Source organism: Pagrus pagrus (assembly GCF_965226575.1).
Source record: "Pagrus pagrus genome assembly, chromosome: 11".
Classification (NCBI taxonomy): domain Eukaryota; kingdom Metazoa; phylum Chordata; class Actinopteri; order Spariformes; family Sparidae; genus Pagrus; species Pagrus pagrus.
The window spans coordinates 13,096,172-13,114,231 of record NC_140195.1 but is presented as its reverse complement, the minus strand read 5'-3'; the positions used below and the strand labels follow the sequence as shown (position 1 = coordinate 13,114,231).

General features: G+C 43.0%; 2 protein-coding genes across 3 annotated transcripts; one reads left to right on the top strand and one right to left on the bottom strand.

The window, feature by feature from the left end:
• Nucleotides 1-3,087: 3,087 nt before the first annotated feature.
• On the bottom strand, nt 3,088-12,105 carry LOC311265572 (YTH domain-containing family protein 1-like). Of its 2 annotated transcripts, none has more exons than XM_084367368.1 (6): nt 11,639-12,105; nt 10,774-10,798; nt 9,098-9,177; nt 6,956-8,596; nt 6,167-6,211; nt 3,088-5,957 (listed from the first exon to the last, which is right to left on the bottom strand). In XM_084367368.1, the coding sequence occupies exons 1-6, from the start codon at nt 11,663-11,665 to the stop codon at nt 5,931-5,933; spliced, it is 1,845 nt and encodes a 614-aa protein (XP_084223494.1). In that variant the 5' UTR covers nt 11,666-12,105; the 3' UTR covers nt 3,088-5,930. The 2 variants fall into 2 exon arrangements, with proteins under 2 accessions (XP_084223494.1, XP_084223495.1); XM_084367369.1 differs by having other exon boundaries at nt 6,965-8,596.
• A 1,836-nt stretch (nt 12,106-13,941) lies between these two features.
• On the top strand, nt 13,942-17,943 carry birc7 (baculoviral IAP repeat containing 7; the record flags this gene model as incomplete). The annotated part of the gene is given in 8 exon segments (XM_084366167.1): nt 13,942-13,970; nt 13,972-14,474; nt 14,990-15,089; nt 15,324-15,405; nt 15,544-15,589; nt 16,259-16,468; nt 17,442-17,510; nt 17,663-17,943. Coding segments are annotated over 8 exon segments (1,239 nt in total). The 3' UTR covers nt 17,863-17,943.
• Nucleotides 17,944-18,060: the final 117 nt, after the last annotated feature.

Sequence of the window (18,060 nt, the reverse complement as noted above, 5' to 3'; positions counted from 1 at the left end):
TTCTTTCTGTTTTTTGGGGAGGTGGGGTGGTGGTGATGGGGGGGGGGTGTCAGGCTAATGTTGTAAATTTGAGTGGGGGGGTTTATTGAGTGAAGGACAAAGCGAGAGCCAGAGTGGCTTCAGCTGTCATTCTGTGCGCCAGGAGATGCGTAAAGACGCACAGCCACGGAATTAGAGAGGAGAGGTGTTTTTTTTGTGAATGCTATGCTAGTGACGAGGTCGATCAGGTAGCAAAGCGTTTCCTCACAATCACAGCCTTTGATTGTGTGCTGATTTGGGTTTATGGCGCAGTGATATCAATATATCCAAAGACGCGCAGGAGAGGAATGTGGCCGCGCGTATTACTGCTGGTGTAGGCTATAAATCGGCTTTAGACGTATGTGTGCGTGTGTGTGTGCGCGCGTGATTGTGTTGCAAAATCGGCTTTCAGATTTGTGTGTGTGTGTGTGTGTGTGTGTGTGTGTGTGTGTGTGTGAGCTCGGGCGCGCGCACGGAAACGGGAGCTGCACTTAAATCGCAGTCATGCAGTCTTGCGTCCTCCTTGGCGGCAGATGCTGGAGGTTTTTGAGCGTGTGGAAGTCAGACGGGGTTAGAGGCTGCTGGCTGGGCTTCATCCTGCTTTCCCCCCATCGGCAGGGTGAGGAGGCGACTTTCTTCTTCCAGGGTTGTCACTCTGCGTGTTCACAGCGGACCTTGATTTAATGTCCATACAATTAAGGCACGCGGTGAATGCCAAGAGAGGAATCTGCTCGCAGCGTCATGCTTCACGTTTTTTTTTTTTTTTTCTTTTTGTTTCTACCTCTTCGTTATTTCATCAGGCCGCAGGCTTTATCGTTTACTACTTTGACCCTTAACGTTGCAGAAACAGGGCCTGGCTGCCAAACAGCAGCAGGATGAAGCTGACTGCTGTACTGTCATTCAACTGCGCGTGAGTGTGTGTGTGTGTGTGTGTGTGTGTGTGTGTGTGTGTGTGTGTGAGCACGCGTGCCTATAAGTGTATGTGTGTGTGAGTTGCTTTGAATGGGTGGGCGCAATGCGTACTTTAATAGGCTATATGAGCATGAAACCAGGTTACATCCAGTCAACGTTTATATGACGTGTTTAGTCAGAAATGTGTGTGTTTTTAAAAAAATGTATGTTTTGTCCGATTTATCCAGAAAGGTTTGAACGCCTCACGCAGAATACGACGCAATTGGACTCTCGCCAAGTGGGGTCACTGGCCTACCTCTGGGTTTTACTGCAAACATTTGGGGAATGATTAAAATTAATGGTATCCTTTAAACTATTTTTTTTTATTTTAGGACCTGGCGAAAGGAGCTGGCTTCTTCTTCTTCTTTTTAAGTACGCAGTTCTGTTTATCCCCTCGGAGTAAAAATCAGTTTATAGTCAGTCATTTGTTAAACTAATTTAAAGATGGGAAAGGTTAAATACATATAAAATACAAAAAACAATCCATATGTATATTTAAAATGTAGACTGAACATAAGGCTAATGCTTGTGATGCACCGGCCGCAAAGCCTGCCTCCAAATTACGCAGCCAAACGTCGTCTAACAACGGAAACATCCGCCGCTGTTAGCGCATTAACGCTAAACCCTCCTCTCCAGGAGCCTGTGCGCAGTCTCCAGTCTGCTACAGTCCTATTGTGACTGTTTGAGATATTTCACAAAATGTTCCAGGGACACACACACACACACACACTCTCTCTCTCTCTCTCTCTCTCTCTCTCTCTCTCTCAGCCTCAGTTGAAATCTCTCTATAATAAATTATGTCATAAGAAAAAATAGGACAAGAAGCTCCAGTCCACCACACCTTCACTGTGGGGCTCACAGGAGCCTTCGGGGCCTACAGCACAGGCTTAGCAGCCTTGAAGGGATCCAAAGTGACGGTGGCTGCAGTGTTTAGCAGGATGGAGTCAATGTATAGAAATGTGAGAGATTCAATGCCACCTACAGGCGTACTTCTGACAACGCATGGCTGAAGCTGTAGCCAAGCCAAGGCCAACTGACTTGGTTCAACAGTAAATCCATTAAATCAATTTAGAGTTAACAAATAATAATAATAAAAAAAAGAAAAACACTCTTTCGATCGGCTTTCATTCTCCTTTTAAACATGGGATGAAGGAAAGATATTTAAAATTCAGCTCAGAGGAGAATGGTTTTAATGACCGGCTCTTCAACACACATTTATGACAAAAAATACATTTAGTATGAAACAAATTGGATCAAATTAACCTCAAGTAATAGCATTCGTCAAAAGTTGTGTTTTCTTTCTTTTACAGCACTAATTCATGTGACTTCAAGTCCAAATATGATATGGAATTTGATTGCAAACAACCAATAATATATAAACATAAATAACCCAAATATATGTCTCTATGCAGTCTAGGTTTTTTAGCATTGGGCCCCATGCAGGTGCCTCACTGTAGGGTGCCCACACTGAGCTCCAGATCGCCTGAATGTGATGTTCGCGTGCCTATTTCATGTCTCAGTATGGATGCATGCTTTGTAAATGATGTGACGACAAATAAAGGCTGAGCTGCACTGAGTTTTCTGCTTGTTCTTGTGATTATTTTATGTGGAACCGGACACTGCAGTCATGCCATCTTTGCACCATGAACGCAGTACTAATTTTTCAGATGGAAGGATTTGGGGCTCGATTACTTTTTGCACCAGATACGACAGAACTACCCTGGTGATATTTTTCACATTTGGAGGCGTGTAAATCGTTTTGAGGGAAACATTGTTATATTATTTTACAGTCAAACGTGCCACGTAAGATAATTTGCAGAGTTTTGCAGGGAGACGTTGTTCCTAACTTCATTGTGTGACTGGAACATGCCACCAGCTGTTCCTCCAAATCATGGAATCAGCACCACGGAGAGCTCCTGTCGAGGAAAGAAAAGCAAATCTTTTGACCACTGTGCAACAAATATATTTTATTCTCTGTACTCACACTATTATAACTTTCTCAGTGCCTGAAACAGAATGTGTACAGGGCACACTCAGGCTAAAGAACTGGGTTATTTTGGAAAACGTGTACATGGATGTAAACCTAAAGCCTTGAAAGCTAAATAAGCCACTAGGTTCAATAATCTGCACTTTTATTTGAAGAATATGCCATTTTCTACCTACTTTACACATTTTTAAAAACATAAACTTTGTCCTCAGGCAGCAGCACTCCCATTTGTGCGCTCAGATCCTGTTGTGCTTCGATAGTTATATTTACAGATACAGTATAGTCGACTGTAGTACCTCGATTAAAAAACAAAACAGGAAGGAAACAATTCGAGCTAAGAAAACCTCTCGTTGACATTTAAACACTGGGCTGCCCTGCAGAGCTTCCCCTCTCTGTATAAGGTCACTAAAGATGGCTGTTTACTCACTGACAGAGAATTCACGAGATCAAGACAAAGTCGTTTCTGAATGGACAGTTTATTAAGGCTTGATTTCTTCTATAAAGAAAAACCAAGATAGATCTTCTGAACAAGTTATTCCCACTACAAGTGTGGTCTAGAAGATAATCAATGTTTATTTAATAGTTTCATCTCATTAATCCTTCTGTGGTGTTGATACATATACTTTCATGGCTGACCTGACATCCCTCTACTGCAACAAACATTGTCATTAAACGTGCACGTAAGCCCTGTACTGTAATCACAACCTGTTCATGCTTCCTGAGGCAAAAGATGGCTGTGGCTGCGACTCAAGTCTTCGGTGGCATCCTTTTAGCTTCTCACCTCCCCCCGACTCTACGCTAGTTGGGGAGAGCGGCGTTGGTGAAAGCAAACATGTGAAGGGCGTTTTCACCTTATATTGCTTGGATCAACCGAGCTATTGATTAAAGCAGGGGGTGGAAAAAAGGGAGATGAACAAAGGATCCTGTTAGAGGTCAGTACAAGGGGTTACACTGGCCAGGGTTTAAAAATGCAGCTTCACACATCTGGAAATGTGTGAAGCCAGCGGTTCATTCTCACACTCGAGTGAACTCAGCAAAGTGCAGCACTTCTGCCATCTCAACGATATAAAGGGGTAAAAATGTGACAGAACCAAAATAGATCATAGAGCACACCTGACAGAATCTGAAAAGACCGAACCAAAAGAAAATTGCGAATCGGGATCTGAAATATTTGATTTACGTTACCGTGATGCTACATCAAATACACAAAAAGAGTCAAAACGAGAAGAAACCTCGACATGAAAGAGAAACCGAGTCAGTTGGCGGCACTCCCGTCTGCATCACGGTAACCCCACAATCCAAATAACAGGCCAACTGGAGTGACACTTTCAAACTAATCAAGAGGAGTGAGCCCGATGATCTCAAACACTAACAAAAAATAAAAATAGATTTCTGGCTTTGAACGCTCTGAAAAGACTGACGAGAACAGGGGGAGCCCCGACTGTTAAACATCACCACTCTCACCTCACAGACGAGCTGCAGGGTGGATAATCGTTTGTTTTCCAGCAGACTGTCTAGATTATAGCTTGCCATGCATGGGAACACACATCTATTAGTGACGTTTCCTTTTTTTAATATCCAATCTTTTTTTTTTTTTTATCCATTAACAGACCTGAAAGTACTTCATCATAATCAATGGTTTCAGTCTATAACAAACTATTTTTTTTTTGCAACAACCAAAAAACACACAGAAACCACATTTCATTCTTATGTTTTTTTTCTTACTCGATAGTAAATCAGTTACATTAATTTTTAGGTTATACATTTTTAGGCTTTCTCCATGAATATATAGGCTCCTACGTTAAAGCTTAGCATTACGACCAACATGATAGACTTAGCAAAACCAAATTCAATGAAGAAAAAAAACAAAAAAAAACAGGATTAAGACAGAATGATGGTGAATGGACAATTACGTGAACCCTCCCCCCCATTTTGTGGGAAAAAAAAAGAAAAAAAAAAAGCAACAATTCATTCAATGTAGTAGTTACATCATTACATAACTCTGATTATAAAACAATTTAAAATGGTGGATGCGACAATTCTCTCAGACTGGGTTGCGTACACAAGCAGAATCTCCTGATCAAACATACAAAAGACCCCTTTCAAGACAAACATCAAAAGAAAGCAAAGCAGAGGGGCGTGAAGGATGTCAATAGTACAATTTTTGACTTAAATGGTGAGAGTTCTGGTTGTGGAGGACACATCCATTATTTCTTTCCCAGAGGCCTTTGCAATTCCTCCTCAGAAATGTCTCGAGTCCCGTGTGACTTCACACTATCCCTGATTTCTCCAGCAGTGTCACTGTTTGAGCAGTTCTTTTGAGAAGTCACCAATAATTAGAAAAAAAACATTAAGGCTCCAGAAAACAGGTTTCTGAAATGAAAATTGTCAGTAGTAAGCCAAAAAATAGAGATTTTGTCGATCTGAATGAAAAATAGATAAACCATTGAAGTTTTATTATCGCACAGATCCAAGTCCTACATTGCCTTTGGGATCCTCCAACCCTGTTGGCACAGTTAAACCTCTGAAGCATGGCAATGTTGCCCCCAAATGGACAAACAGGGGCAGGACACATCCGTTCCTGATTGTACTGAAATATAAAGTGGCAGATTTTTTCTCCATGGTGCAGTCAAACCCTGATTCAATTGGAAAGAGGAGTGGGGGTTGGGGCGGGAGGGAGAAAACCAGTCTGTTGAGAGAAGAGTACGAGATGGAACGGGAAGAAAAATGTCTAAAAAACCTCAAATAAAGAGTGTGGTGGTGGCTAGGTAATACATTAAATCAGCTTGTTATCCCTGCACAAGAAGTGGGTGGTACATGGGGCAAAAAAAGCACAAGTCTCAACAATGGCAGAGATTCGCCAGGATTAAATAGAAAAAAAAAAATGTAGGGCTTGGTTGCATTTTCATATTCTTCTGTCTCTTAAATCAAAAGTCCTAGTGTAACTGTTGATCAAGCCAAGGATAAATGTCTTCTATTGTTTATTCCTGTTTTGGCGCTCCTGTTGGGAAAAAGAACAAAAAAATAACATTAGATATACAAACTGTGTGTGACTTTGTTCTGCATTTATCTGATTTAAGTAGTGATCTAAAATTTCATTTTTATTATGTGAATAACAATCAAGAGCAGTCATCAAAAGCAATCAGAAAAAGCCGTCAATGCTCCCGGGACAGTCACTGACACTAATGAGAAAATATGACAGTTCTTTACCTGATCCAACCGAGAGCGGTTCTGTATCTGAGGAGGTTCAAAGGTCTGTCAAAGGGAGCAAATAAGAAGAAACAGAGCAAACGAGAATTAGTCTCTCAAACTGAATCCAAGGTGCCAAATACATATTTCTGGTTCGGGCTGGGCGACTTAACAATATAGTATTTTGATATGAGACTTTATATCATCTAGATTAATTTGCACTTCTCCCGGTCTCTGCCAAACAAACATGTTGTGTTACATCTGGATAAAAAGCTTTGTGAGCCAGAGCATCTCATTAAAACACTGTTTTGTGACACATTTTACCTTCATACAATAATTGCAGTTCTTGAGATTTAGATATTGCACTTATGCACCAGTTTTTATTATTTTGTGATTAATTGTGCAGCCCTAACATCGTCATTAATTTTGGATATTGTTACATCCTGATATAAATGTTATGAATGTTGTCTTTTCCTGCTTTTAGGCTGCATTACAATAAAGTGATGACATTTTCTCAACTTACATGACTGTTCTTGTTCTAATACCTGCCTTTACCTACTTAGTCATTATGTCTACATTACTGATGATTATTTTTCTAAAATGTGAAATGTAATGAGTTAATATTTTTTGTTGTATGTTACGTACCAATAGTAATCACTACAATATTGTCACAATGCTGATATGAAGGTATTTGGTCAAAAATATTTGATTTTGTCACCTAGTTCTGACATATATGAAAATACTTTATGGCCATGTCGCCCAGCCCCATTTGTGGTGTATAAAAGGTAACAAACAGGTGGCTGTACCCACCTTGCGCACCTCCTCCTCCTCTTCCTGCCTCTTCTCATAATGGGAGAAGTCATCAAAGATGGAGGTGGTGTGTTTGTAGGTGGCAATGATCTTCAGCACCTGCTTCGCCTTCTCCAGAGGAACCTCCTGGGTGTCACGGGAGTTGGTCACCGGCTTGTTGTCGTTGTTCTCCAGGCGGATGTGGCGCAGCTGGCTATTAGGCACGTCCTTTACAAACAACCAGTCCACGTCAAACTTGCCCTTCCACTTGTCCTGTGCCCAAACACCAGCACTGGTGCCATAGTCCACTGGTGAGCGCATCTCTGCCACACCGCAGAAATGACCGCTGCCGTTGACACTGAACAGCAGATACACAGGACCTTTAGCATTCATGGCCCGGAAGGCCGAGTCCAGCCGCTTGTTGCCGTGCTCCGTGCTGCACCAGATGGAGTACTTGATGGAGCGATGGATATCGTCCTCGGAGTAGCTCTTTATGATGAAAACGCGACCGTTCTTCAGGTTCCATTCAAAGTCCTTGGGGTTGTAGCTATGGGAGGCACGCAGCTTATCCAGCACTGGGTGGGACTCCGCACCAGGTCCCTGGCTGGCAGAAGTTAGGGGTCCACTGTTCCCACCACCAACCATACCCATCATACCACTACCGTCTTGGCCAGGACCACCCTGCCCGTAGCCTTGGTTACGGTTGCGTGGGGCAACCCAACGGGTTTGGGGTTGTGGGGGCTGGGTGTGGTTTTGGTAGGGCTGAGGTGGTGGCTGATGGTGCTGGTGATGGGGGGGCTGGGGCTGTAAGGCCATAGGCTGCATCTGGGGCTGCACCATAGACTGAGGGGGACCCTGCATGGGTCCTTGCTGCATGGGGCCTTGAGGTGGCAGTAGGCCAAGAGGCTGCTGCTGTTGCTGCAGTGGAGCTGTGGCTACTTTAGTCACTGGGCCCTTATCCCAGGTCCCAATGTTCATGTTGTGTTTGATGGGTGGTGGAGGAAGAGCTCCCCCTGGATTGGGCATCCCTGGTTTCACCTTAGCTTTCAGCTGCTGCGGTTTGGCGGGCTTGCTGGCAATGGCAGCCCAGGAGGTGGGTTTCGGTGGAGGCATTCCAATAGGTGTGGCTCCATTCCCTGCGGCTGCCACTGCAGGTCCACCAATCACAGATCCCACGGCCTTGACTCCAGACCCCTGGCCAGTGACGTCCCCTCCGATCTTCAAGCCGACCATCCCCTGCTCCAGGCTGTTCATACCGGGGGCTTTGTTGAGGGTGTCACTGTGAAAGCCAGTCTGACCATCAGGCACCAGGGTGCCCCCAAGGGAGCTGGGGGGATAGCTGTAGCTGCCACCATAGGCTGAACTTTGAGTCTGCTGGCCCTGGGAGCCACTTGTGCCCCAAGCAGAGAAGGCAGGGTTTTCAGGGAAAAAGTTAAACCTGTGCGGGTAGATGCTGCTTCCCAGGCCCCCCGGCTGGCCAAACACCGTGTCTGGCATGAAGTGATGGTCTCCATTGCTCAAGGGTCCATAGGGGGTCAGGTATGGAATCGGGGGGTCCCCACCTGTAGACCAGGGAGCCTCACTGAGGGGGTATGGAAATCCAATGGAGGGGGCGTAGTAGCTGGACAGGTAGGGGTCGGTGATGGACTGGTAGCTGTTGTTCTGGATGAAGGTCAGCAGAATCACAACATTAGGAAGTGACTTACAATTTGAATTAAATCAGATCTGAACATTCTATAAACATTCCTATTCTATAAACAATAACTATTAACAAGACTGGCTAACAGCAGTTGCATTCATTTAAAGGTTGGGCATTAAATAACTTATCAGAATACAACTCTGCTGAAACGATCATGTTTCTACACATTTCTGTTGTAAAAACAACAACAAAAGTTTAAATTTATGTTTTAAACATTTTAGGAGTTTTGTAAAGCTCAACAGTGGGACACAGCTATGTGCTTTGGATCAGTGTTTTATTACTGGGCACACAGTTGTGTTATTGTCACATACACTGATAATGAAAATATTTTACAAAAATGTAAAGTCACAGATTATGTCATATTGATTCAAGCCATATGATCTATTCCTAATCCATCTATGCTTAATTTGCATCTTTTCATTACTTGCTTGCCTTTTTTTTTAAAGAGAGATTTTGGGCTTTACCTGAGTTGATTGACCAGTGAGGTATGGCTCAAAGTCATTGTCATGGACAGTCTCCTTCTGATGTAGTGAACCATTTTGCACTGCAACAAAACAACATTACATTAATGTACATTTAAATATACATGTATGGATTAGACTTGTGTTTTTTATTAAAGAAATAGATAGCTATAGTTGTGTGAGTTTGAAATGTGGTTACCTATGCTAAAATCATTATATTGCATATTTCACTTGGTGACCTCAAAAACTACCCACACGAGATTACAAACCTCAACCCTATGATGATATTTAGCACTCACCGGTTGATTTATATGTTAGTAGTACATTACGTTTTATTCACCTATCAGAGGATCAACAACCAATTAAGTACTCAAATCTGTCCCTCTTACATGAGTACATATTCTCCCAACAAAGTTAAACCATAAAGCCGTGTGGCCCTTGACAAGCCTATCCTGGAGGTGAATCACCTGTGGCCTGCTGCCAGCCAGACCTGCAAGTAAAGAGTGAGTCAAGGCCTGCCAGTCAGTCAGGCAGTAAATCAAAGATGACTTGAGGATCATAAAAAAATACAATTACGTGGCTATAACAACGAGGTTGCCAACACTAATGTTTGTGAGGAGCAGACAACAGTGAACTCGTTGGACCGTGTTATGTGAGCAAAACGATGTTCATACTGTGAAAAGGTGAGGATCGAGCAACAACCCGAACATTTATCCAAATTTGGAAAATGATTTTTGTGCAGTAAAAGCATCACGGTCATCGTATCATCTTTTCCCCATGAGCCACCTGCCCTTTTAAATACCTGGTGGACGTCCTACCTCAATGAGCACACATTTTCAGGGTTCCCACTCTTTTCTAGAGATAATTTTCCAGGACATTTTTAGTGACAATCTCGCTGGTTTTACAGACGGGGATTGCACTTATACACTAATATGCTCCTTGATTAATTAATTAATTAATCAATTTATAACCCCAATCCCTCAATATAATCATCCATTGCTGCCTGAACATCAATAGCCAGGAATGCTGGAAGTCAGGCACAGATGCTGAGAGGAGGTCAGTCTTTATTCAGGCGGCATCGACTATTAATTAACTATCGATTAATCGGATAAAAAATTACTTTTGCTTCATTACAGAGCAACAGTAAACACACAAAAGAGAAAAAAGGAAGAAAAAAATACTACACTGTATTATAGTATATTATAATACATACAATCCATGATTATATACTATTACACTCTGTAGTCTCTCTCAGGTTACGCGTGGAAAATTGGTCAACGGTTTTCCAGGACGTGTGGGAACCCTGATTTTTCAATCATCCAACCCCTGACCTGTATTATTTGTGTCATATTAACCTTCTGAAGAACACATTCACAATAGAGTCAGCCAAGTTATTTAAGGAAAATATACTGCCCTCCAGTTATGGTTAGGTAGTGCACAGATACTGGCTAATTAACTTCCCATCTCCCTCTCTAAAGTTTCATTTAAAGAAGGATTGCAGCTGCAGCACACTGTGTTTAATCTTATTCCCAAAATATTGTGTAGCCTGGTAGCAGTGTATCTCAGAGGCAGATGGATGCATGCATGCAGGGCTGATTTAGTGGTAAGAGGAAGGCCCAGATTTAACAGATATCCAAACAAGTGATCTTGATTCAGTCTTGCATGATGCTACAGCTCACCTTTAGATGCTTGTCCTTTTGATCTCTGCATCCATGTTGAGCCATGAAAAGAAGCAAAAGGAGACCACATGGTTATTTCCAGGTCATTTTGGGTTTCACACACAGGTTTGGAGTCCAGTCTGTAATGTCACCAATCTATTGCTCAGAAGCTGAACCTTCAGACTACTTCCTGAAGAGAGAGGCAATGCAAACACTTAGCTAACGTTGCTCCACGGTGAAATCTGCACAGACTCACAAGTGTGCTACATTTGTTCATGTCATTTACTTGTTACACACGTTAGTGTTTAACTTGAGTTAGTTAAATTATCCACCAGCGAACGCTAGCGTTGATTCACGCACAACTTCGCTAGCTAACGCAACTTAGCCTTCATTAAAATGGCTTTATAAACGCCAATAGCGTTAACACAGCTTGTAACTTAGTTTGCATTAATAGTCGGTCTAGACACCATGTGAACATTTGTGTCACCTTCAATAAAGAAAGTTACGATTTGCTGAATAAGTTACGTTAGCTTGCGCCTGTTACATTATTTTAACGTTAGCTTTAGGATTCACGTTTTCAATCCATAGCGCTAGGTGGAGAGTTTTTTCTGCTTCGTTGGTGGCACAAACACATATTCTCGGTTCAAAATGCCTTTGACAACAGTTTGCATGCCAACATATAAGTGTCATCTTTCTTGAAAAGCCAATAAAAAACATGTCGCTGTTTAACGGAATGCAGCTAACTTGCTAGCTAGCTACATGCACCGGCCAACCTCAGCGGGTAGCTAGCACTTCCGAGGAATAGCCGTAGCCCAGTAAATCGTTAACGTTAGCAGGTAGCTAGCTTGCAAGCTCTTCACAGGCGAGGTACATCGGCCTTTCCTACCTGAGGGTCAATGCTTGTGGCAGACATAATTCATTAAGCAAGTCCCTGGATTCTCACAGAGCCTGGGCTTGTGACTGGATTTCAAGCCCCGTGATTTGAAAAGCAAGTTCACAGCTCAGTTACAGTTAGCTATGTGGCTAGCTTAGCGTGTGGCTAGCAGTTGTAGCGCAGGCTCAGCTGTATATTTTCCGCTGTGTGCACGTATCCCAACTTCCACAGTTCAAGTCTGTCGCCTCGGATACTGTGCCCCGAAAAGAGTCAAGTCCCGGTACAGGTTTTCAAGTTAACGTTGCGTGTCGCCGAGTGGACGTTTCGGATCTTGAATATGTCTATCCTCGGCCGCCTTTTACTTTGTCTTTATTATTCCAGAGAGAGAGAGAGAGAGCCCTCCACAGTTACGTTAAAGCCCTGTACACTTCCCCAATGGCTGCTGCTCCATCCGGGCTTCGAGCCACCGCTGCAGTTCGCGTCGTTCCCCGCGGGGTGGCAAAACTTTGGATCATCCTTTTATTTATTTATTTTATTATTATTATTTCACAAAGTGGCTAATGTCTGCTGCGATTTAATACAAAAACAGCTAGTGGAGCCAACTCTTAAAAAAAAAAAAAAAAATCTGACTTAAGTTAAAAGTTGAATGCACTCTTGCTGCTGTCTCTCTGTGGTGGTGGTGGTGGTGGTGAGCAGTACATGCCACGGGGTCTATCAGCAGACTGTGTGTGGTTTATGTGCAGGGTCGATCACATCTGAGACTGGTTCAGTTCAGTGCAGTCCTCATGTGAGGCTCACTGGAATGGAAAAGATGACACTAACACTCCTATAAACTTCAGCATTGCACATGTTTGAAGCCCAAGTAGCTCTTTCTTTTTTTTTTTTCTTCTTTTTTTTTTTTTTGCAAATCATGGATATCAATGGCTGAAACATGAGCAGCTCTGGAGTCATGGTTAGATTCTGGCCTGCAGTAAAGTGCAGTACTCCCTTTCACCACCAGGAGGCAGCCACGATGCAACAACAACCCCCTAAACTCTGCCAAAGGTCAAACCTTCACCCCTCTGTTTAGAGCTGATCATCAACACTGACATATCAGATAGACTATGTTCAGACTTCACTGTCTTTTCTTTTGTTTTGTGCTAATTGCTGGCTCTCATGTCTCGCTATAACATGCAATCATTGAAATGTTGTGATGAAGTCATCAAGGAGCGCACACAAACATGGATATAAAAGGGTAGCTACACCCTGAACCTCGACGATTGCACGCGTTATTATTTAATGTTTGAAGCTACTTAACTCCTTCATCCTCGCTATTGATCTTACAAACTCGAGCGCAAAGTGCCCCTGAGGACTCAAACACACATTACAGGGACAGAGTAGAGTCAACATTTGTAGGGTCAGTACCCAAAAGTCATACTTGAGTAAAAGTAACGATATTGTGCTGAAATATAACTTTTCTAAAAGTGAATGTAACCCGTATGTCTTAAAGCATCTGATATTAAATTAACTTCAGTGTAAAAAGTCAATTTCGGGCAATAAATGTATATAAATGCATATATTTACGTGTTTGCATTCACTGTTTACCTTCATCATATCATCAGCATCAGTGGTATTTTTACCTAATTGAAAGAAAACAGTAATAATTTAGAAATCTGACGCTTTGCCGCTGAAACAGCGGGAAATCTTCAATGTAACTAGTAACTAAAGTTACCACATAAATGTAGTGGAGTAGAAAGTTCAATATTTGCCTCCACAGTGTGGTGGAGTGGAAGTATAAAGTAGCAGAAACTGGAAATACTTGAGTGAAGGATAAGTACCACAAAATTGTTGAGTAACTGTACTTAGTTACTTTCCATCGCTGTGTAGAGTACACAGGGAAAAGAGCCACTTTGTAACAGTTTGAAATGTCAATTTTTATTTCTTTTATGAGATTAAGAATCAAGAATTGGAAAAAGCAGCGCAGCGCTCTGTATCCTTGTCGAATCATAGGTTGAAATGGTTTTCTGTTACTTTAAAATAACCTTAATGTTTTTTTAATAACTCTGTAATATCCCTCTAAAAGTCATATGAGTTGTCAGGCTGTAGTGTGCTTCTGAAATGCTTACTTGTTTAGCCTTGAGAGAGGCGGAGCAACATGGCGTGTTCAGGCTCTCATTCATTCAAGGATCAATGAGCATACGTTCTGGCATTTGGTGGCTTTTCTGGAAAGCAGTCTCCTGTAGGCCGCTGTACAGGCCCCCGCAGCTGATCATATTATTTCAGCTGATGTGCTGCACTCACCTTCAGTGCGCGCTCCGCTATGGACCGCAAGAGGGATGACTGCCACAGGACGAGAAGAGAAAGGAATGCCACAGAATGACGGAGGACAGGAGCACTATGCTGGACATCCTCGAGGAACCTCTGATGCGAAGAGAAGGGGAGAGGATTCGAACTTTTCACAACTGGCCAGCAGATGCACCTGTCACATTTGGAGACCTGGCCAGGGCAGGATTCTTCTTTGTAGGCCCCGGGGATAAAGTCCAATGTTTCTGCTGTGGAGGGATTTTAAGATGTTGGGTGCACGGGGACAGCCCGGCAGTCGAGCACAAGAGGCATTTCCCCACTTGCAGCTTCATACTGGGCCGGGCTGTGGGAAATATTCCAATCCAAATTGGATCCTCCGACTCTGTGGACGGCCAGCTGTTGAGTCAACTCCAGAGGATGACTATGGATGACCAGGGGACAGCTGGACAAGCGGTCTACCCAGAGATGGAGGGGGAGGATTCCCGGCTCACCACTTTCCACAACTGGCCCACGGAGGCCTCGGTCCAGCCAGATGTTCTCGCCAGAGCAGGATTTTTCTACACAGGTGCTCATTGTCTCACTACAAAGCTCTTAAAACACTTCTATCCTAATCGATTTCTTTCTTTAACTCGACATTTGAGTTTCTGTGAGTGTATTTCAGTGAAATATTCAGCACTGACCCAGTCCCTGCTAGAGTGACCTCTCTTTGTGAGAGAGTTCATGCTACAATTGTCCTGCTGAGTCATGATGTTGTGGACAGAACAACCTGGACAAAGCTGGGGCTGCTAAAGAAGTAGGGTTACACAGCTTCAGGCAATACATGGGCTGTGGGCACAATATGACAACCAGGGCAATCAAATGAAGCACAATAAGGTGTGTTTTGTGGAGACTGCGTCAGAAAAGGGTTGTTTCACCTTAACTGTCATTTTTACAGGTTTCAGTTTGCGCATGAGATTTAATTCTTGTACAGTTTGACCTATTTTTTCATTGTGTAAACAGACGTTCAGTATCAGACTGTAAAGATGAACCGACTGTTCCTTCGTTAGACTCTCCTCACTGTCGTCCTGTACACCCTGACAGGTCACGGTGACAATGTCAAGTGCTTCTACTGCGACGGCGGGCTGAGGAACTGGGAGCCGGGGGACGACCCCTGGCAGGAACATGCCAAGTGGTTTCCACGGTAACGACAGGACCTGTCACAAAGCAGATAGGATTCAAGGATCTTTATTTGTCACATTCACAGACGCACAAAGTAGAACGTGCGGCCAAAAAAGAAGCGTGTACGAAAAAGACACAAAGAGATCAGTCGAATTGGCAAATTTCCTGAATATAAAAACACTGTGTCAAGTTTTTGTTTTGTGTTTTGGCATTCGTGCTTTGGCGGATTATAAAACGGCATGTTTGTGTTTCTCAGATGTGAGTTTTTAATCCAGTCGCGAGGGCAGGAGTATATCAGCAACATACAGGATGCTCATTTCCATCTGGGTGAGACTGTGGTGAGAGCCTTTATCCCTCTTATCTGCTCAGAATAAAATCTGTTTGGCACACGCATTTTAATCGCACGCTGACAAATGATGTCATTTGATGCTTTTCACTGTGAAGCTAAAAACAAAAAACAATGATTACTTTTCCAGGGTGGATCACAGACAACAACAGGCAGAGACATTGGATCCAGGAATGGTAAGTCGGGGAATGATGGGTATGCAGGAAAAAAACCAAAACTTAACTTCACTTTATTCCCCTTCCAAGCAGAGCTGGATAACAAGATGGCAGCGCTGCTTTGACGCCGCTAATTATCTTTGTGTATCCTGCAGAGCACAGAATCAAAGTGTCACCATCCGCTCTGGCTTGTTCACACAAAAGGAGAAAGGTGGCAACATTGTGAGATGCTTTGCAGGTTGTGCAAATAGAGAAAACAAAGGCTGCAACCAGTTGATTCGGTTTATTTTTAGATCGACCTGGGTGAAACACGGACTAGAGGGATAAAAGCATACCTTGCACTACTTAAAATCTGAAATTAAACACTAAGCAGACACTTGAAAATGAGGTAACTGCATGCTCAATGAGCTCGGCTAACTTTGGCTGTAGCGTTGCAGTAATTAGATGGAAACCATGGAAACAGTTTGACTGTTGCTCACGGTTGCAGGGCAGCCATGAGGGCAATTATTCTGTACAATGAAGGAATCCCAATTATAATCCATGTCAGCAGATAAACAGGAGAGGTCTGTGGTTTAAAATGTTAATGTAAGCTGCACACTTTGTCACTTACTTCCACACTTGTTGAATAGATTGCTCATGATTTATAAGTGAACACGCACATGTTTTTCGGTCTTTCCTCCCCATTCCCAGATATGGTCGGAGGCCTGGCAGCTTCCTCGGCCATGCTCTCTCCTGTGGTGCAGACGGTGCTGCAGATGGGCTTTGAAGCCAACCTGGTGGAGAGTCTGGTCCAGACCAAGTACCTTCTGACGGGCCAGCACTACACTTCTGTATCCGACCTGGTCACTGACGTGCTGCAGGCCGAGCAGGAGGACAGACAGAGGGGGACGCAGAGCAGAGGTAAGTGAGGATGGTACTTAAAGGATAAGTTCACCCAAGAATTCAAATGTAGTCATTATCTTCTCACCCTCATGCCGATTGGAAAGTCAGCTGAAGTTTTGCAGTCCACAAAACATCGGTGGATGAATTTTCCTTTCAAATCAATTTAGGATCTCGGGGCTTCTGGCGACTTGGATTACGCTGGATGAGCTGTATGGAGCCATTTTATTTGTATTATTATTTTTGCGTACTGTTATTTATTTATTTCACTTTTTAAAGCAAGTCCCCATCTACTTCAGTTGCTTAAGAGAATGCTGCAATGCTGTTTTGCTGTGAAGCCCCAGAGATTTCACCTGACTATCCATCAGCAGAGTGAACTTATCCTTTAAGTACAATTTTGAGATGCACGTTCTTTGAATATTTTGATTTTCTGTAAGTTTATACTTCTACTCCACTACATTTCAGGAATTAAAAACATCTTGCTTATACAACACGGATCAGATTAAACCAACGTTCTCCAGCACTTTTGGCTGGGAAGCTCAAGAAAACCAGTTGATTAGCTGCCCCCTTAAAACTCTCAAATGGTTTAATGTAAATCACTGTTGAAGCCAGAGAGGTCAAATTATTCAATATTTACCTAAAAGCAAGGATTAAGGAAGTCCCAAACATTACTACAATCCATGAATCCATGTTAACAATCTATCATATAATATATAATTATATGACTTTTTACTAAATATTTTATATGCAGGACTTTTACTTGTAATCAAGTATTTTTACATTGTTGTATTGGTACTTTTTCTCAGTACCTCTTCCACCGCTGGAAACAGATAACTAGACATATGAAGGATTTTCATGCTGAACCAGTCATTGACATTGGCATTGACCTTTTTAGGAGTGTGAGCAAAATTAGTAATAATCCAAATTTCAGTGTCACAATAGATGTTTTAAGTTCACAATGTTTTACTGCTTTTTTAATGTCTGTGCTCTTCAGAGCCTTCAGAGACGCGGCAGGGCTCCAGTTCGGGAAATGTGAGGACACAAACACCCATCAGAGAGAAAGGTCAGAGGTCAACATCTGTATCATTGTCAGGAGAAACCTCCATTTCTGCTCGTGTCACTTACTTAATCAATATATGACACGATTGCTCTGCCCTTCAGCAGTTACACTTCAGATGCAGCAGTGTTTTTCTGTTCTGTGGTTTCTCCCAGCAGTGAAGGACCCCAGCCCAGAGGAGCTGCTGAGGCAGCTGCAGGAGGAAAGGACCTGTAAGGTGTGCATGGACAAACTGGTGTCCATTGTCTTCATCCCCTGTGGGCATCTGGTGGTGTGTGGTGACTGCGCTGCCAGCCTGCGTCACTGCCCCATCTGCAGAGCTGTCATTAGAGGCAGCGTTCGCGCTTTCATGTCCTGAGGCTGACGTGAGAAGCCACTGCTATACAGGTGTTGCATGAGTGGCCTTGAGTTTTCCTCTGTGCTCATTCTCCCTTGTGCTGATAAGAATAAACACGATTGCCGGTTGCTTTTTACATATTATTTTCTATAATAAACATGTGAAGCTGTTCAGTACGCGTACGGTTATTATTCATGTTTTTTTTTTGCACTTAACAAA